At 44.5% G+C, this 21156-nt stretch overlaps 2 protein-coding genes across 2 annotated transcripts in view; both read right to left on the bottom strand.

Moving 5' to 3' along the window:
* Positions 1-333: 333 nt before the first annotated feature.
* LOC141106869 (uncharacterized) lies at positions 334-5843 on the bottom strand (the record flags this gene model as incomplete). The annotated part of the gene is made up of 8 exons (XM_073597797.1): positions 334-766; positions 2339-2413; positions 2528-2674; positions 2766-2930; positions 3051-3148; positions 3265-3388; positions 3475-3566; positions 5813-5843. Coding segments are annotated over 8 exons (963 nt in total), but the record flags the coding sequence as incomplete, so codon positions are not given.
* A 3380-nt stretch (positions 5844-9223) lies between these two features.
* The window catches only part of LOC141106868 (uncharacterized), a 210441-nt gene continuing 198508 nt past the window's right edge, over positions 9224-21156 (bottom strand). Inside the window, 8 exon segments of the mRNA XM_073597796.1 lie at positions 9224-13500; positions 13502-14984; positions 18296-18437; positions 20008-20082; positions 20197-20346; positions 20456-20620; positions 20743-20840; positions 20957-21080. Of these exon segments, the coding sequence (XP_073453897.1) occupies positions 13248-13500; positions 13502-14984; positions 18296-18437; positions 20008-20082; positions 20197-20346; positions 20456-20620; positions 20743-20840; positions 20957-21080 (2490 nt within the window). The 3' untranslated portion in view covers positions 9224-13247.

Genomic DNA, 21156 nt, shown 5'->3' with positions numbered 1-21156 from the left:
GAATGGAGATGGACCTTTCATATGGTGTACAGTATCTCCTCCTCATTTGTTAGGAACATGACGTTATATTGAGGAATGGAGATGGACCTTTCATATGGTGTACAGTATCTCCTCCTCATTTGTTAGGAACATGACATTATATTGAGGAATGGAGATGGACCTTTCATGTGGTGTACAGTATCTCCTCCACATTTGTTGGGAACATGACATTATATTGAGGAATGGAGATGGAGCTTTCATGTGGTGTGGTTTGCGCAAATGTTATAGCGTCTACAAACTATGTGATTTATTTATGAAATCTTAATTCATTTTTTATTTTTTACTAGTAATGGCGGCGATCAGCGACTTATAGCGTGACTGCGATATTGTGACGGACAAATCGGAATACCTGACACTTTTGACATTTTTGGGAACTAGTGACACCAATACAGTGATCAGTGCTAACAATATGCACTGTCACTGTACTAATGATGCTGGCTGGGACAGGGGTAAACATCTAGGATGATCAAGGGATAAAATGTGTGGCCAACATGTGTTAGGCTAAGTTCCCACTGGCATTAAAAGCAGGCGTTTGAGAAGTAAAATGAGACTGTGACCCGCTTCTTCCATAGTGCCTATACTTACTTCTGTGGATAGGTGGAGATATTTTTTCCTCTTCACTTTTCATAATCATCCCGACCTCCTCCGTGGACAGCTGATCACCCTCCACATATGTCTCTACTTCTTCTTCTTTAACCTCAGCTTTTATATTAAACCGCTCTTCACCCTAAATAATAAAAAAATCTATTAAAGTCAACTGAAATAAAAATGACAGCAGCTTTCCATTACCTAATACATCAATAAAAGTTTTTCTCAAAACCTCTTTCAGGACAGCACCTGGAGAGAGCGCAGCTCCACCCAGTTTCCTAGGAAACACTGCGATCAATGTCTTTTAAAGGCAGGACACTTCCACCATGTCCTCGGTTGTAGAGTTTCCTCCGCCATGGTGGAAGCGCTGCGAGGAACTACGGATGTGCTGCACTCTATTCAGGCAGAGGTCCTGTGCATGGGAGTTTTTTTTGTTTCTTTTTCCTTTTCTTAGACCCTGGGGTCTTTGGGCCATCCCAGCATCCTCCCAGATAGGCGGGGGGTATTCTGGAGCTCCCCGCTCGGCAAGAGCTTGGGTGCCGGCCAGGGGGGGGTCTGTCAGAACGTGGAGCCAGGAGAGGCGTATCCTTCCCGGGCTTTCATTAGTTCCGGATTCCGATGGCGGGTGATCTCATTTCCGGAAGGGACGGGACTTCCGGTCGGGTGCATGGCTTCCAGCCTGCGGAATGCAGGAGAAGGAGGGCGGGCCCTGGCTGGTGTACACGTCCGGTCTTCGCAGTGGCGAAGAGACTGGGAGTTTCTTTTTAAAAAGTTGCGATGGCCGCAATGTTCGCTGCGCGAAATGGAGTCAGTGGCAGTGGCGGGAGCAGGAGCCACAGGTGCCAGCCAAGTCCAGGTAAGCAGGGGCACAGGCCCCATGGCTGTTACCTATAGGGCTATGTTTTTTTTCCCCTCCTCCCCTCCCCTGGGCATTAGTATAGGGGAGGAGGGGGTCTGCACCATAAGCCTTGGTTTACCTCACGGAGGGGTATGGTTGGATGGTCGGCCCCCCCCTATTACTTTTATGGGGGGGCTGTTAGGTATCCTTGGGGGAAGGAGGGGGGTTATGGTTAGGTCCTAATCTAGTATTTTTTTTTTAAATAAATGTAAGCGGTGTAAGTACCTAAACATGACTTGGTATCAGGCTCTTGTACTCCCTGAACATAAGAGCTCAGACTGGGAGAGGGAGAAACAGAACAAGTGACCAATCAGCTGTGCTGCAATTTTAACAAGAACTGATAGCAGGAGGGAGCAGCGTGACAGAGAGATGAGCTCATCAGTCTGCTGTTTCTCCTGTCACTGTCCAGTCACAGACTGGGGGAGGGACAAGACCAGCAGGTATTACTGATCTGAAGTAGAGCAAAAATCAGGTCTACTGCCCATTTCCTGTGAGCCCAGGAAGCCCGGGACCCAGTCCCTAGTGGGACATCATCACATCAGCCTGGACTTACAGGAGCAAAGAACAGCACCATGTCATTCAGTATGCACCCCCATTGGAAGAACACAAGGAGGAAGAGGACCCACAATGACATGTGACTGGACTTAACAGCCACAGAAAAAAAAAGAACGTATATTGATTAAAAAGAAAAAAAGGGAATGAGCTAGAAACCAAAGATGTAGAAGTAAGCATTAAAACAAGAATCTATAAAAAAATAATGTCCTCTCATAGCTTAGAATGCATATTTAGGTCTACATGTCCAGCCCCACCTACCTGATCCTGGTAAGGGATGGTGTGATCCTCCTGTATGGAATCCTGGGAATACAGAGGACGGGGACATCTCTCGCCCTAAACCCCAAAGATGATAAAATACATTTATAAAATGGAGCAAGACATTATATAGAAAAATATCATCTCATAGCTTAGAATACATATGAGTTCCAATTGCTCGGTCCTATCTACCTGATGGTGAGGGATGGTGTGATCTTCCTGTGTGGAATCCCAGGAATACAGAGGACCTCCCTCCTCCATTGACTGCTGAGCTCCACTCATCGACATCTCTTCTTCTTCCCTTTTAATCTCAGCTTTGATGTCTTTCAGTTCCTCATTCTAAACCCCAAAGATAGTAGAATATATGTGTAAAATGGAACATGTCCTCTCATAGCTTAGATTTATGTTCTCGTTGCTCAATCCCACCTACCTGATGATGGTGAGGGATGCTTTGACCTTCCTGTGTGGAATCCCGGGAATACAGAGGACGGGGACATCTCTCTTGTGTGTTCTCCTCCTCCATAGACTGCTGATCCGCAAACATCTCTTCTTTTTCTACTTTAACCTCAACTTTGATGTCTTTCAGTTCTTCACCCTAAACCCCAAACATGATAGAATGGATTTGTAAAAGGAATCAAGAGATGATATAGAAGAATTATCTCAAAGTGTAGATTTCTACAATGTATTTGAGTCCTAGTTGCTCAGTCCCACCTACCTGATGATGGTGAGGGATGGTGTGATCTTCCTGTGTGGAATCCCGGGAATACAGAGGAGGAGGACATCTCTCTGGTGGGTTCCCATCACTGGATCCATCTATAGGAAACACACACACTGACTGAATACATTGTTTTTATGTGTTTATCAGATGATGGGGGATCTAGGTGGACCCTCCGTACTGCTCTCTCCTTTACAATAAAGTCTCCTCTTACCCGGTGATGTGAGGGGCGGCTGATTGTCCATCATGACGTCCTTGTAGAGATCCTGGTGTCCTTCTAAATACTCCCACTCCTCCATGGAGAAATAGACAGTGACCTCCTGACACCTTATAGGAACCTGACACACACAATGATACAGTCACCATCCAGACACATCCCTTGTCTGTTACTGGATAATGTCCCAGAATTCCCGGCACCGCTCACCTCTCCTCTCAGCAGATCAATGATCTTCTTGGTGACTTCTAGAATCTTCTTGTCATTGATTCTCTGATGTTTCAGGGAATGAGGTGAAGGCACTGTAATGGCAAAATGGTCACCAGACTTTACCAGAGGAAAACTCTGCATTGAAAGAACAACACTAATGTCATGTGACCTCCCAGAATCCTCTTCACTTCCCTGGTCATGGTTGTGTTTTATTAATAGAGATGACTGATGCCATGTGACCTCCCAGAATCCTCCTCGCCTCTCCGGTCCTGTCAGTGTTTTATTATTAGAGATAAGAGTGATGTCATGTGACCTCCCAGAATCCTCCTCACCTCTCCGGTCAGGTCTGTGTTTTATTAATAGAGATAAGAGTGATGTCATGTGACCTCCCAGAATCCTCCTCACCTCTCCAGTCAGGTCTGTGTTTTATTAATAGAGATAAGAGTGATGTCATGTGACCTCCCAGAATCCTCCTCACCTCCCCAGTAAGCAGGTAGATGATTATCAGGGTGAGGTTGAACGTAGAATTCCAGCTAAAGCCTAACTAGTCTTAAAAATGCTCCCTCCCCCTCCTAACAACTGTACTAACGAACCTGTGTAAAAAAGACATATATACTTATCTATTTTCAGCCCACATTGGTCCGGTCACAGGATCCCCTTTGTCATACAATGTCATTTGCGGGGGAATAGAGAAAGTACCCACATATGGCTGTGAAAGCCAGGAGCCATTACATCACCTATAGGCTTCCATGGTGAAGCCACTATCAGTGGTCCCTCCTCTCCCCTGAAGATTCTGCTGGATGAAACATGGAATTCGAATCACGTTACTGGACTGACCAGAATGGGCAGGAAGTGGACAAGTATACACATTTATTTATTTTTTTTAACCAGGATAGTTAATAGAGGTTGTGCAAAAAAGTTTTAACAGCGCCAAAGATGTGTATAATTAATCCAAATGGACTGCAGCTTTCTCAAAATTGACGTGGGTCAGTAGTGGTAAAATAATTCTAGCCCCCCTCTGTAACTCAAAACATGTAACCAGTAAAAAAATTTAAAACGTCGCCTATGGGGATATTTTAGTACCGAAGTTTGGCGCCATTCCACGAGCATGTGCAATTTTGAAGATTGACATGTTATCTATTTACTCGGCGTAACATCATCTTTCACATTATGCAAAAAAAAAAAATTGGACTAACTTTACCGTTTTATTTTTTTTAAAGCCCGAAACTGCGCAAATACTGTGCGAGATAAAAAGTTGCAAAGACTGCCACTGTATTCTCTAGTGTTATTAATACGGTGATCAGTGCTAAAAAATACTGCACTATCACTGTATTAGTGTCATTGGTCCCCAAAAAGTGTCAAAAGTGGCAGTTAGTTTCCTGGCAATATCACAGTCCTGCTATAAGTCGCTGATCGCCGCCATTACTAGTAAAAAAAAAAAAAAATATCTCATAGTTTGTAGACGCTATAACTTTTGCGCAAACCAATCTATAATTCAGGCATACTGATATTTTTATTTTACCAAAAATATGTAGCAAAATACATATTTGCCCAAATTTATGAAGAAATTAGATTTTTTAAACTTTTTTGGGTGGATATGTTTTATAATAGAAAGTAAAAAAATATTGTTTTCAAAATTGTCGCTCTTTTTTGTTTTTATAAAATAAAACCAGCAGAGGTGATTAAATACCACCAAAAGAAAGCTCTATTTGTGGGGCAAAAAAATAAATAAATACATTTTGTTTGGGTACAGCGTCACACGTCTGCGCAATTGTCAGTTAAAGTAATGCAGCGCTGTATCACAGAAAATGGCCTGGTCAGTAAGGGGGGCATATCTTCCGGAGGTCAAGTGGTTAATGTTATTAATAATGTTCTATTTATGAAGACACTATACAGTATATAGGTAATGTTTCTATATTATTATTATTATACATGTTTTATAAAGCACCAACAGTTTGTGTGGTGCCGTAGAATAAGGATGAGCTCCGGCATGTTCGCACAGCCCGCGTGCCGAGCCCGCCAGAAAGTCGGCGCTGCGCTAATCACAGGCAGTGAGACATTTCCCGATCTCTGCAGCCGCACATCGGGAAATGTCTCACTGCCTGTGATTAGCGCAGTGCAGTGCCGACCTCCTGGCGGGCTCTGCGAACACGCCGGAGCTCATCCTTACTGTAGAACATGGAAGCAGATAGTACAGTTACTGTATTGATTATAATATACTCTATATATGTGTATATCATCATTTGCTGGAGATAAAAGAAGTCACAGTGACTATGGAGGAAGAGGACGGACATGACGGGGTGTTACTGGGTGTAAATATAAATTAATAACTTATTACCTCCTCTGCAGCCACTTCCAACGTCTTCTCTCTACTTCCTCCTGGCTCACCTTTCACCCGGAACTTCCTGTTTAAACCCCTACATCACTTCCTGTACATAAGATACCTCACTTCCTGTCTGTCTATCACTTCCTATCTGCACCTGACATCACTTCCTCCCCAGTTGTGGTCACTTCCTGTGTCTGTACAAACAAATCACACACTTCCTGTCCCACTCATAATTCGAAAAGATCTCCACCTTCAGAGTAATGTCATTAAAGGGGGAGTCCCGTCTATATTTACTATGTTAATATTATAAAATAACATTGCAATGGTTAAAAAATACGAATCACCAGATCCGGTCACCATCTTGAAAAAACTGCAGATCAAATCACAGAAAAATTAAGTATGTTCAGCTGAATTGCTGTGTTTTTCCTTTACATATTTTTTTCCTCCCTTGCATTGTGTGTCTATGTGTCTGTAAGACTCTCATTTGTTCCTCTGTAATGAAGGAGTATGCTGTGAGTGGAATACATGTGTGCTGTATACACAAGTAGGCTCAGACTCTATTATATCATACTTGCCAACAGTCCCGATTTTAGGGTTGCCACCTTTTCTTCAAGCCAAACCTGAACACATTAGCAGCGCACGGCAAATATATATTTTTTTGTAGTACATTAAATTCATTACCTCTGTACAATGCAATGAAGAGCATTTTTTTATGTAGTATACACTATATACTATACATATAGTTTTGTGATTAAATAACATTTCTGTAGGGTTTGATGGGGGGCAGTATGTACAGGAGAGGAGTTCGGAGGGTGTGATGGGGGCAGTATGTACAGGAGAGGAGCGCGGAGGGTATGATGGGGGTGGTATGTACAGGAGAGGAGTGTGGAGGGTATGATGGGGGTGGTATGTACAGGAGAGGAGTGCAGAGGGTATGATGGGGGCAGTATGTACAGGAGAGGAATGCGGATGGTATGATAGGGGTAGTATGTACAGGAGAGGAGTAGGGAGGGTATGATGGGGCAGTATGTACAGGAGAGGTATGCGGATGGTATGATAGGGGTAGTATGTACAGGAGAGGAGTGCGGAGGGTATGATAGGGGCAGTATGTACAGGAGAGGAGTGCGGAGGGTATGATGGGGGCAGTATGTGCAGAAGAGGAGTGTGGAGGGTATGATGGGGGGCGGTGTGTGCAGGAGAGGAGTGTGGAAGGTATAATGGGGTGGTATGTACAGGAGAGGAGTGTGGAGGGTATGATGGGGGCAGTATGTGCAGGAGAGGAGTGCGGAGGGTATGATGGGGGCAGTATGTGCAGGAGAAGAGTGCGGAGGGTATGATGGGGCGGTATTACAGGAGAGGAGTGCGGAGGATATGATGGGGGCAGTATGTGCAGGAGAGTAGTGCGGAGGGTATGATGGGGGCAGTATGTGCAGGAGAGGAGTGCGGAGGGTATGATGAGGGCAGTATGTGCAGGAGAAGAGTGCGGAGGGTATGATGGGGCGGTATTACAGGAGAGGAGTGCGGAGGGTATGATGGGGGCAGTATGTGCAGGAGAGGAGTGCAGAGAGTATGATAGGGGCGGTATGTACAGGAGAGGAGTGCGGAGGTTATGATGGAGGCGGTATGTACAGGAGAGGAGTGCCGAGGGTATGATGGGGGCAGTATGCACAGGAGAGGAGTGCCGAGGGTATGATGGGGGCAGTATGTACAGGAGAGGAGTGCAGAGGGTATGATGGGGCAGTATGTGCAGGAGAGGAGTGCCGAGGGTATGATGGGGGCAGTATGTACAGGTGGCATTGATGCGTATCAGTGCTCATCAATGCTGCCTAACAGTGCCCAACAATTCTGCCTATCAGTGCCATCTATCAGTGCTCATCAATGCCACCTATCAGTGCTCATCAATGCCACTTATCAATCCTGCATTTCAGTGCCCATCAATTCTGCCTATCAGTGCCACCTATCAGTGCCATCAATGCCGCCTATCAGTATCCATCCATGCCGCCTACCAGTGCCCATCAGTGCTGTCTATCACAACCCATCAGTGCTGCCTATCACAACTCATCAGTGCTGCCTATCACAACTCATCCATGCTGCCTTACAGTGCCCATCAATGCCGTCCTTTCAGTGCCGCCTATCAGTGTCTATCAATCCCACCTATCAGTGCCCATTAGTGCCTCCCATAAGTGCTTATCGGTTATTGACAGTTCTCCCTCTCTCCTCTCTTGCACAATCTGCTCCTTCTCCGACCCCCCCCCCTCTCCTGTGTGTACTCTGCGGGAAGTCAAGTGTGAAGCTAACAAGCTCACACAGGACAGAGAGGGGGTGGTTGAAAATGGAGCAGATCGTGCAAGAGAGGAGAGAGGGAGTACTGTCAATGATGGCTGTGAGCTGTATAAAAGATACACGCTCTCTGCTCAGAGCCATGCGATTAGCAACCCCGCTGGGGCCCCGACAGTGGCGGAATGCCAGGGCCCAGTCGCAAGTGCGACTGCTGCGACTCTGGTAGTTCTGCCACTGACCGATACTAGGGAGTTAGAAGCACCAACACTCCCTGTATAGCTTTTCTGACAGCTGCTTCTGTTTCTATCCCTCCCACGGCTGTCAGGGAGATTGGTGCTTGTAACTGCCCCCACTGCTGCACCAATCACCCCCCCAGGCTGTCCCCCTCTTTGCTCCTCCTGTGTGCTCCCTGGATCCTCCTCTGTGCCCCCCTTTGTCCTCTGGGTCCTGATCCATTTTGTCCTCCGTGTCCCCCTGCGTCCTCCCCGGCTCTCCGTGTCCTCTGGGCACTGATCAGTTTAGTCCTCCAGGTCCCCCTGCGTCCTCCCCGGCTCTCCATGTCCTCCTCCGGTCCCCCCATGTCCCGGATCTTTCAGTATGGAGAATGGATGAAGGAGGCAGTAAATCTGTCATTTACCGGCTCCTTCCTTTTCCGTGATCACTGACTTTGACCATTCATAACTAAGCATCGTAAACTTTAAATGGCTCTATATTTAGGATGTATCTGGTCTATAAACCAGAGGCTCTGGATGGAGAGTTGGATAAATTGCTCTATATTTAGGATGTATCTGGTCTTTTTTTCCCCCCAGAATAACATATGCCTTATGGTTACCAAGTAGAAATACTTTGTTTCAATGTATTTAATTGTTTTATAACACAACATAAGAAATCAGAAGCAAGCATACAGGTCACCGCAGGGGCTGAAGAATGATCAAGAATTACAGAGAGATCCAAAAGGAATATAAACAGAATAATCATAGTTTAACACCTTTATGCAATTGGGATGATATTGAAGGTTAATAAATGCGAAATGGAAAGAAAAGGGGGGGGAAAAGTCTATATGCCATGGCATATAGACTTCTACATCCCAGGGGAGTAGAAATGCTTTCATAAAGGAAAGGAAGTCTATACAATATTAATGGCTGCGGTCTCTAAAAAGACACGCTCTTGTAATTTCGAGGAAAAAAATGTAATAATCTCTCCCACTTAGATTGCTGATCAAGGCCCAAATCGATTTGCTTCCATATTCTCCAGCCACTGCGCTATTGTTTAGCTGTTGTTTCTGGAACACTGCAAAGTCATTTTTTGCATTTGTACAGAATACAGTGTGGTACTAAAAAAAAGATCACAAGTGACTTCCTATGCCACTTTTTGGCAATTTGCATATAGTTGACAACATTAACATTTGTTTTGTTCTTTAACCCCTTCACACCTAAGGATGAAACAAATCTAAATGCCTAAGCCCAATTTTTTGACTTTGACATGTGTTAGTAACTTTTGTTCATCCAGGTGGATTATACCTTGTTTTTTTCAGGAGCTTTCATTTGGTGGTAAATGGCAATGGATATCTCCTGCCTTTTATTTTTTTTTTATTCTCAAAGGAAAACTGGCCCAAAATAGAAAATAAAATCATACCACATATGTGTACAGTGCTTGAAAAAGTATTCATACCCCTTGAAATTTTCCACATTTTGTCATGTTACAACCAAAATGTAAATGTATTTTATTGGGATTTTATGTGATAGACCAACACAAAGTGGCACATAATTGTGAAGTGAAAGGAAAATGATAAATGTATTTCATTTTTTTTTACAAATAAATATGTGAAAAGTGTGGTGTTTTTTTTTTATTCTGCCCCCTTTACTCTGATACCTCTAACTAAAATCGAGTGGAACCAACTGCCTTCAGAAGTCACCTAATTAGTAAATAGAGTCCACCTGTGTGTAATCTAATCTCAGTATAAATACAGCTGTTCCATGAAGCCCTCAGAGGTTTGTTAGAGAACTTTAGTGAACAAACAGCATCATGAAGGCTAAGGAACACACCAGACAGGTCAGGGATAAAGTTGTGGAGAAGGTTAAAGCAGGGTTAGTTTATAAAACAATATCACAAAGCTTTAAACATCTCACGGAGCACTGTTCAATCCATCGTCCAAAAATGGCAAGAGTATGGCACAACTGCAAACCTACCAAGACATGGCTGTCCACCTAAACTGACAGTCCGGGCAAGGAGAGTGTAACGAAACGTCCCTACACTCCGCTTCAGTGCTTTTGTCATATACCATTTCCTCCCAGTCTGAATATAGATATCAGATATTCCAAGCGCTCACAAGCACAAAACAAGACAATACTTGTTTAGTTGCTAAACATAGACTCTTTTATTAGAACCAAAATACAAGTCTTTATATACAGTTAAAGAGGAGGTTCCCCCCTCCTTCTCATATTACTCTAACAATACAACTGTAACCAGAAACAGGATTAACATGAGCTAATTAACTAATCCCTTAAAGCAGCCGATGTGACTCCGTGCCCTCCTGGGCATTGTTATGATTAATCAGGATTTCACTACAGGTCAGACTTGTTGTCACCGAGCTTCACACAGTAGATTATAAGTATAAACACAGAACTCCTTCATACAATTGCAGGGTTAATTAGAACAAACAACAATGTGGCAAGCCAGACTAGACTCATTTACATTATACAGTGAGGTCCATAAATATTGGGACATCGACACAATTCTAATCTTTTTGGCTCTATACAACACCACAATGGATTTGAAATGAAAAGAACAAGATGTGCTTTAACTGTCAGACTTTCAGCTTTAATTTGAGGGTAATTACATCCAAATCGACTTGGATTTGGATGTAAATACCCTCCACACTACATTCTCTAACAGCTCTCCTCCACCATCCACACTACATTCTCCGACAGCTCTCCTCCACCATCCACACTACATTCCCTGACAGCTCTCCTCCACCATCCACACTACATTCTCCGACATCTCTCCTCCACCATCCACACTACATTCTCCGACAGCTCTCCTCCACCATCCACACTACATTCCCCGACAGCTCTCCTCCACCATCCACACTGAATTCATCCGACAGCTCTCCTCCACCATCCACACTACATTCTCCGACAGCTTTCCTCCACCATCCACACTACATTCTCCGACAGCTTTCCTCCACCATCCACACTACATTCTCCGACATCTCTCCTCTACCATCCACACTACATTCTCCGACAGCTCTCCTCCACCATCCACACTACATTCTCCGACAGCTCTCCTCCACCATCTACACTACATTCTCCAACAGATCTCCTCCCACCATCCACACTACATTCTCCGACAGCTCTCCTCTACCATCCACACTACATTCTCCGACAGCTCTCCTCCACCATCCACACTACATTCTCCGACAGCTCTCCTCCACCATCTACACTACATTTTCCAACAGATCTCCTCCCACCATCCACACTACATTCTCCGACAGCTCTCCACCATCCACACTACATTCTCCGACAGCTCTTCTCCACCATCCACACTACATTCTCCGACAGATCTCCTCCACCATCCACACTACATTCTCCGACAGCTCTCCTCAACCATCCACACTACATTCTCCGACAGCTCTCCTCCACCATCTACACTACATCCTCCGACAGATCTCCTCCCACCATCCACACTACATTCTCTGACAGTTCTCCTCCACCATCCACACTACAATCTCCGACAGCTCTCCTCCCACCATCCACAATACATTCTCCGACAGCTCTCCCCCACCATCCACACTACATTCTCCTACATCTCCTCCACCATCCACACTACATTCTCCGACAGCTCTCCTCCACCATCCACACTACATTCTCTGACAGCTTTCCTCCACCATCCACACTACATTCTCCGACATCTCTCCTCTACCATCCACACTACATTCTCCGACAGCTCTCCTCCACCATCCACACTACATTCTCCGACAGATCTCCTCCACCCATCATCCACACTACATTCTCCGACAGCTCTCCTCCACCATCCACACTACATTCTCCGACAGCTCTCCCCCCACCATCCACACTACATTCTCCGACAGCTCTCCTCCACCATCCACACTACATTCTCCGACAGCTCTCCTCCACCATCCACACTACATTCTCCGACAGCTCTCCTCCACCATCCACACTACATTCTCCGACAGCTCTCCTCCACCATCCACACTACATTCTCCGACAGCTCTCCCCCCACCATCCACACTACATTCTCCGACAGCTCTCCTCCACCATCCACACTACATTCTCCGACAGCTCTCCTCCACCATCCACACTACATTCTCCGACAGCTCTCCTCCACCATCCACACTACATTCTCCGACAGCTCTCCTCCACCATCCACACTACATTCTCCGACAGCTCTCCTCCACCATCCACACTACATTCTCCGACAGCTCTCCTCCACCATCCACACTACATTCTCCGACAGATCTCCTCCACCCATCATCCACACTACATTCTCCGACAGCTCTCCTCCACCATCCACACTACATTCTCCGACAGCTCTCCCCCCACCATCCACACTACATTCTCCGACAGCTCTCCTCCACCATCCACACTACATTCTCCGACAGCTCTCCTCCACCATCCACACTACATTCTCCGACAGCTCTCCTCCACCATCCACACTACATTCTCCGACAGCTCTCCTCCACCATCCACACTACATTCTCCGACAGCTCTCCCCCCACCATCCACACTACATTCTCCGACAGCTCTCCTCCACCATCCACACTACATTCTCCGACAGCTCTCCTCCACCATCCACACTACATTCTCCGACAGCTCTCCTCCACCATCCACACTACATTCTCCGACAGCTCTCCTCCACCATCCACACTACATTCTCCGACAGCTCTCCTCCACCATCCACACTACATTCTCCGACAGCTCTCCTCCACCATCCACACTACATTCTCCGACAGCTCTCCTCCACCATCCACACTACATTCTCCGACAGCTCTCCTCCACCATCCACACTACATTCTCCGACAGCTCTCCTCCACCATCCACACTACATTCTCCGACAGCTCTCCTCCACCATCCACACTACATTCTCCGACAGCTCTCCTCCACCATCCACACTACATTCTCCGACAGCTCTCCCCCCACCATCCACACTACATTCTCCGACAGCTCTCCTCCACCATCCACACTACATTCTCCGACAGCTCTCCTCCACCATCCACACTACATTCTCTGACAGATCTCCTCCCACCAGCCACACTACACTGAATTTTGTGTTGTTTAACAAGATTATTTTTCCTAAAGAAAGATTGCCCACACTCTGAACATAAATATGGAAGGTTAACCATGTGAATTCTCTGGTGTTGCAGGTGTCCTTTATGAGTGAAAAATGTCCCGCACTTATATAAAAGGAAGTTCACCCGTGTGAATTCTCTGATGTCTAACAAGGGCTCCTTTCTGAGTGAAAGATTTCCCGCACTCTGAACAAGAAAAAGGACGCTCACCCGTGTGAATTCTCTGGTGTATAACAAGGGTTCCTTTATCAGTGAAATATTTCCCGCACTCTGAACACAAATAAGGACGCTCACCCGTGTGAATTCGCTGATGATCAAGAAGAGCAGATTTTTTAAGAAAAGCTTTCCCGCACACTGAACATGAGTAAGGACGCTCCCCTGTGTGAATTTTCTGATGTAGAACAAGGTCTCCTTTACGAGTGAAAGACTTCCCGCACTCTGAACATGAATAAGGACGCTCACCTATGTGAATTTTCTGATGTAGAACAAGGCTTCCTTTCTGAGTGAAAGACTTCCCGCACTCTGAACATGAATAAGGACGCTCACCTGTGTGAAATGTCTGATGTAGAACAAGGCCTCCTTTCTGAGTGAAAGATTTCCCACACTCTGAACATGAATAAGGACGCTCACCCGTGTGAATTTTCTGATGTCTAACAAGGCCTTTTTTATGAGTAAAAGATTTCCCGCACTCTGAACATGAATAGGGACACTCAACGGTGTGAATTTTGTGATGTTTAGAAAGATCTCTCTTGTCTTTGAAAGATTTCCCGCACTCTGAACATGAATATGGATGCTCACCCGTGTGAATTCTCTGATGTTTAACAAGGCATTTTTTTTGACTAAAAGATTTCCCGCACTCTGAACATGAATAAGGACGCTCACCTGTGTGAATTTTCTGATGTAGAACAAGGCCTCCTTTCCGAGTGAAAGATTTCCCGCACTCTGAACATGAATAAGGACGCTCACCCGTGTGAATTTTCTGATGTCTAACAAGGCCTTCTTTATGAGTAAAAGATTTCCCGCACTCTGAACATGAATAGGGACGCTCACCGGTGTGAATTTTGTGATGTTTAGAAAGATCTCCTTGGTCTTTGAATGTTTTCTCGCACTCTGAACATGAATAGGGGCACTCACCGGTGTGATTTCTCTGATGTCTAACAAGACGATTTTTCTTAAGGAAAGATTTCCCGCACTCTGAACATGTATAGGGAAGGTCACCTGTGTGATATTTCTGATGTTGCAAAAGATTTCCTTTCTGAGTGAAACATTTCCCGCACTCTGAACATGAGAATAGATTGTCACCTTGGTGATCTCCTTCATGGGGTGAGGAAGATTCCTCGGCATTAGAAGGATCTGTTGATCGATCTGCAGTGTGAGATCTTACATGGATATTTACAATCATAGTATGTGATTGATGAGAAGATTCCCCCTGATCAGAGGGATCCATTGATGTCTCCGGACAGGAAGGTCTGTGATGTATATTTTGTGTATTTGGATTTCCTCCTGGAGGATCCTGTGTGATGACATTATCTTCTGACTTACAATCAGCAGATAATAGAAGATGTCTCTCCGAGGAATTCCTGACATCACATCCATCTGTTGGAAAGAAGTAAAACAAATATAATAAATCTCAGTAGATGACAAATAACTGGAGTTTTAGCTCCTCCTCCCCATCAGTGGAATAAGTGGAAATGCCGATCTCACAGCCTTCTTTCATTAGATGCGGAGAAGGCCTTTGATCGCTTGGATTGGAGGTTTATGGTAGCATCTCTGAAACAAGTAGGTCTCCCGGTGGAATTTATACAAAAAATAATGGCTTTATATACCACTCCTTCGGCAAGGATAAGGGTCATTTAAAAGTACTCGTGGCTATTAATGAATTGTCGGTCCCGGCAATACGCATAAAAGTCAATGAAAAAAACAGCATGGGATTCCCCCCACAGTCTGGTATGGATTTTGAGGGGGACGCCATTTTTAAAAAAAAATTTGGTGCGGGGTTCTCCTTAATATCCTTACCAGACCTGAAGGGCCTGGTATAGAATTTGGGGGGACCCCCACGCAATTTTTTAAAAAAATTTTGGTTCGGGGTTCCCCTTATATTTATACCAGACCCAAAGGGCCTGGTAATGGACTGTGGGGGAAACCCATGCCGTTTTTTTCAATGAACTTTTGTGTGTATTGCCGGGACCGACAATTCATTAATAGCCGCAAGTACTTTTAAATGACTTTTTTTCCTTTAGAAATGTCATTTTGCTGTCAGACTGTTCTAAAAACGGGAAACATGCGCCCCTTTACAGGCATACTATAGACACCCCCCAGCTACGAAATTTAAAAGAATATTACACTTTTATTGTTTCACTTTAAGCATTATTAAAATCACTGCTCCCGAAAACACGGCCGTTTTTTAAAACTTTTTTTTGCATTGATACATGTCCCCTGGGGCAGGACCCAGGTCCCCAAACACTTTTTATGAAAATAACTTGCATATAAGCCTTTAAAATTAGAACTTTAGATTATTCATGTTCATGTCCCATAGACTTTAACGGTGTTCGCGTGTTCAAACAAATTTTTTGCCTGTTCGCATGTTCTGCTGCAAACCGAACAAGGGGGAGTTCGGCTCATCCCTAACCTTGATTAGTCAATTTCAACTTGGGGCTAGGGGGAAGCACTCCTGAAAAGAGAGTTAGGGAGAATGGCGATATACAAGATGGATATTCTACCTCGTTTTTTATATTTACTGTATATCAAACGTTACCTATAGCACTTCCGAGGGCGTTCTTCCGTTCATTACAGTCTAGCTTAGTAAGGTACCTCTGGCCGAACTCCACAGCTAGGCTCCGCTAAGACATCTTAGTAAAGCGGGAAACAGGGGGGGGGGGGGGGGGGGACGGGTCTACCGCATATGTAAGTGTACCATATAGCATCTGTATTGACCAGAATAGTGGATTGGTTTTATAACGGTAAATCAAAACAGTGGGTAACTATTGAGCAACAAATAACACCTGTCCCCTTGTCCTCCCCTCTGTGGATTATGCATGAATATACACGAATGCTATCCTAAGTATATGGCTGTATGGTCTCCCTGGATTGATTTTTTGGGCTCTGGTGATCTGGGATCTTTATTATAAATAGTCTTTTTTATAATTAGTTTTTATTCTATGACGCGGTTCTGACTTAGGGAGGCGGTTCCTCAGATGGACTGTTGGAGAAATGGATAGACTTGTTTGTAAAAAAATGTCCTTCTTTTTTTTTTTCTTCTTTCTCTTCTTCTGTCGCTTCTTACTCTTTTTTTCTTTCTTTTTAGAGTTTAGTTTGTCGTGCTTTGGGGTAGATTCTTGCCCAAGTGAAGTAATGGTTATCCAAGTACAAATGCCTTTCCTGAATAGGTGGTAAGACATAATTATATTGATCTACAAAATATTGGAAAGGATTGTCTTTCTCAACATCTGTTAATGTTTTGATATATGGGATCTAGTTGATCCAGATTATGGGCTTTTGTATGTAATTTTGCAATTTATTTAATAAAAAAATGTAAAATAATTGGTTCAGTAAAGGCCTTCTATAAAAAAAAAAAAGGCTTCCTTAACCAAGACGCGTTAGTGTTTTTTTTTTTACTACATAGAATTGTCTGTATTTGGCTGTTAAATTATAAAGAGTTTGCAGATCATATATGGACTCCAGTATGATTTTTTTTTCTAAAAATGTCGGTTACACAAAAGTCACGGTGGTGATGGGTTCTGATTTTTGAAGTTTTAATGAAGCTTGGCAAATGCCCTTTGTGTGTTGATTTTCTATTTGTTTTAAAGGGGCCCAGTAGAACCCTGGCTCAGTAGTACCCCCACTCACAGGATTCCCAGCTTATTAGTACCCTCGTTCAGCAGATCCCATGTTCAGTAGTATCCCCCAGCTTTGCTGATCCTCTACTGACTGCTCGTGACTTATTTCTGGTTAAAGGATATTAAACACCCAAAACAACTAAGACACAATGGGTAAAATGTATTTTTGCATTAATAACGGCTATGGGGAGTAATGGAGATGTCATAGCATTTTCTGGAAACATGAAATTATATTGAGGAATGGGGATGGACCTTTCATATGGTGTACAGTATCTCCACCTCATTTGTTGGGAACATGACATTATATTGAGGAATGGAGATGGACCTTTCATATGGTGTACAGTATCTCCTCCTCATTTGTTGGGAACATGACGTTATATTGAGGAATGGAGATGGACCTTTCATATGGTGTACAGTATCTCCTCCTCATTTGTTGGGAACATGACGTTATATTGAAGAATGGAGATGGACCTTTCATATGGTGTACAGTATCTCCTCCACATTTGTTGGGAACATGACATTATATTGAGGAATGGAGATGGACCTTTCATATGGTGTACAGTATCTCCTCCTCATTTGTTGGGAACATGACATTATATTGAGGAATGGAGATGGACCTTTCATATGGTGTACAGTATCTCCACCTCATTTGTTGGGAACATGACATTATATTGAGGAATGGAGTTGGAGCTTTCATGTGGTGTGGTTTGCGCAAACGTTATAGCGTCTACAAACTATGTGATATATTTATGAAATTTTAATTCATTTTTTATTTTTTACTAGTAATGTCGGCTTATAGCGTGACTGCGATATTGTGACGGACAAAATCGGATACCTGACACTTTTGACATTTTTGGGAACTAGTGACACCAATACAGTGATCAGTGCTAACAATATGCACTGTCACTGTACTAATGATGCTGGCTGGGACAGGGGTAAACATCTAGGATGATCAAGGGATAAAATGTGTGGCCAACATGTGTTAGGCTAAGTTCCCACTGGCATTAAAAGCAGCCGTTTGAGAAGTAAAATGAGACTGTGACCCGCTTCTTCCATAGTGCCTATACTTACTTGTGTGGATAGCTGGAGATATTTTTTCCTCTTCACTTTTCATAATCATCCCGACCTCCTCTGTGGACGGCTGATCACCCCCCACATATGTCTCTACTTCTTCTTCTTTAACCTCAGCTTTTATATTAAACCGCTCTTCACCCTAAATAATAAAAAAATCTATTAAAGTCATCTGAAATAAAAATGACAGCAGCTTTCCATTACCTAATATATCAATAAAAGTTTTTCTCAAAACCTCTTTCAGGACAGCACCTGGAGAGAGCGCAGCTCCACCCACTTTCCTAGGAAACACTGCGATCAATGTCTTTTAAAGGCAGGACACTTCCACCATGACCTCAGTTGTAGTGTTTCCTCCGCCATGGTGGAAGCGCTGCGAGGAACTACGGATGTGCTGCACTCTCTCCAGGCAGAGGTCCTGTGCATGGGAGTTTTTTTTGTTTCTTTTTCCTTTTCTTAGACCCTGGGGTCTTTGGGCCATCCCAGCATCCTCCCAGATAGGCGGGGGGTATTCTTTTGCTCCCTGCTCGGCAAGAGCTTGGGTGCCGGCCAGGGGGGGTCTGTCAGAACGTGGAGCCAGGAGTGGCGTATCCTTCCTGGGCCTTCGTTCGTTCCGGATTCCGATGGCGGGTGATCTCATTTCCGGAAGGGACGGGACTTCCGGTCGGGAGCATGGCTTCCAGCCTGCAGAATGCAGGAGAAGGAGGGCGGGCCCTGGCTGGTGTACACATCCGGTCTTCGCAGCGGCGAAGAGACTGGGAGTTTCTTTTTAAAAAGTCGCGATGGCCGCAATGTTCGCTGCGCGAAATGGAGTCAGTGGCAGTGGCGGGAGCAGGAGCCACAGGTGCCAGCCAAGTCCAGGTAAGTAGGGGCACAGGCCCCATGGCTGTTACCTATAGGGCTATGTTTTTTTTTCCCCTCCTCCCCTCCCCTGGGCATTAGTATAGGGGAGGAGGGGGTCTGCACCATAACCCTTGGTTTACCTCATGGAGGGGTATGGTTGGATGGTCAGCCCCCCCTATTACTTTTATGGGGGGGCTGTTAGGTATCCTTGGGGGAAGGAGGGGGGTTATGGTTAGGTCCTAATCTAGTAATTTTTTTTTTTAAATAAATGTAAGCGGTGTAAGTACCTAAACATGACTTGGTATCAGGCTCTTGTACTCCCTGAACATAAGAGCTCAGACTGGGAGAGGGGGAAACAGAACAAGTGACCAATCAGCTGTGCTGCAATTTTAAGAAGAACTGATAGCAGGAGGGAGCAGAGTGACAGAGAGATGAGCTCATCAGTCTGCTGTTTCTCCTGTCACTGTCCAGTCACAGACTGGGGGAGGGACAAGACCAGCAGGTATTACTGATCTGAAGTAGAGAAAAATAAGGTCTACTGCCCATTTCCTGTGAGCCCAGGAAGCCCGGGACCCAGTCCCTAGTGGGACATCATCATATGGGCCTGGACTTACAGGAGCAAAGAACAGCACCATGTCATTCAGTATGCACCCCCATTGGAAGAACACAAGGAGGAAGAGGACCCACAATGAAATGTGACTGGACTTAACAGCCACAGAAAAAAGGAACGTATATTAATTAAAAATAAAAAAAGAGAATGAGCTAGAAACCAAAGATGTAGAAGTAAGCATTAAAACAAGAATCTATAAAAAAATAATGTCCTCTCATAGCTTAGAATGCATATTTAGGTCTACATGTCCAGCCCCACCTACCTGATCCTGGTAAGGGATGGTGTGATCCTCCTGTATGGAATCCTGGGAATACAGAGGAAGGGGACATCTCTCGCCCTAAACCCCAAAGATGATAAAATACATTTATAAAATGGAGCAAGAGATTATATAAAAAAATATCATCCCATAGCTTAGAATACATATGAGTTCCAATTGCTCGGTCCTATCTACCTGATGATGGTGAGGGATGGTGTGACCATCCTGTGTGGAATCCCAGGAATACAGAGGACCTCCCTCCTCCATTGACTGCTGAGCTCCACTTATCGACATCTCTTCTTCTTCCCTTTTAATCTCAGCTTTAATGTCTTTCAGTTCCTCATCCTAAACCCCAAAGATAGTAGAATATATGTGTAAAATGGAACAAGAGATTACATAGAAGAATGTCCTCTCCTAGTTTAGAATTTTGTTCTAGTTGCTCAGTCCCACCTACCTGATGATGGTGAGGGATGGGGTGACCTTCCTGTGTGGAATCCCAGGAATATAGAGGATGGGGACATCTCTCTGGTGGGTCACCCTCCTCTATAGACTGCTGGTCCCCAAACATCTCTTCTTTTTCAACTTTAACCACAACTTTGATGTCTTTCAGTTCTTCACCCTAAAGTGCAAATATGATAGAATGAATTTGTAAAAGGAAACAAGAGCTTATATACAAGAATGTTATCTCAAAGTGTAGAATTCTACAACGTATTTGAGTTCTAGTTGCTCAGTCCCACCTACCTGATGATGGTGAGGGATGTTGTGATCTTCCTGTGTGGAATCCTGGGAATACAGAGGAGGAGGACATCTCTCTGGTGGGTTCCCATTACTGGATCCATCTGTAGGAAACACACACACTGACTGAATACATTGTTTCTATGTGTTTATCAGATGATAGGGGATCTAGGTGGACCCTCCGTACTGCTCTCTCCTTTACAATAAAGTCTCCTCTTACCCGGTGATGTGAGGGGCGGCTGATTCTCCATCATGACGTCCTTGTAGAGATCCTTGTGTCCTTCTAAATACTCCCACTCCTCCATGGAGAAATAGACAGTGACATCCTGACACCTTATAGGAACCTGACACACACAATGATACAGTCACCATCCAGACACATCCCTTGTCTGTTACTGGATAATGTCCCAGAATTCTCAG

The sequence above is a fragment of the Aquarana catesbeiana genome, linkage group LG08, assembly GCF_042186555.1.
Source record: "Aquarana catesbeiana isolate 2022-GZ linkage group LG08, ASM4218655v1, whole genome shotgun sequence".
NCBI classification, from domain to species: domain Eukaryota; kingdom Metazoa; phylum Chordata; class Amphibia; order Anura; family Ranidae; genus Aquarana; species Aquarana catesbeiana.
The sequence above is the reverse complement of the archived record's forward strand: the minus strand, read 5'-3'. Positions and strand labels throughout refer to the sequence as shown.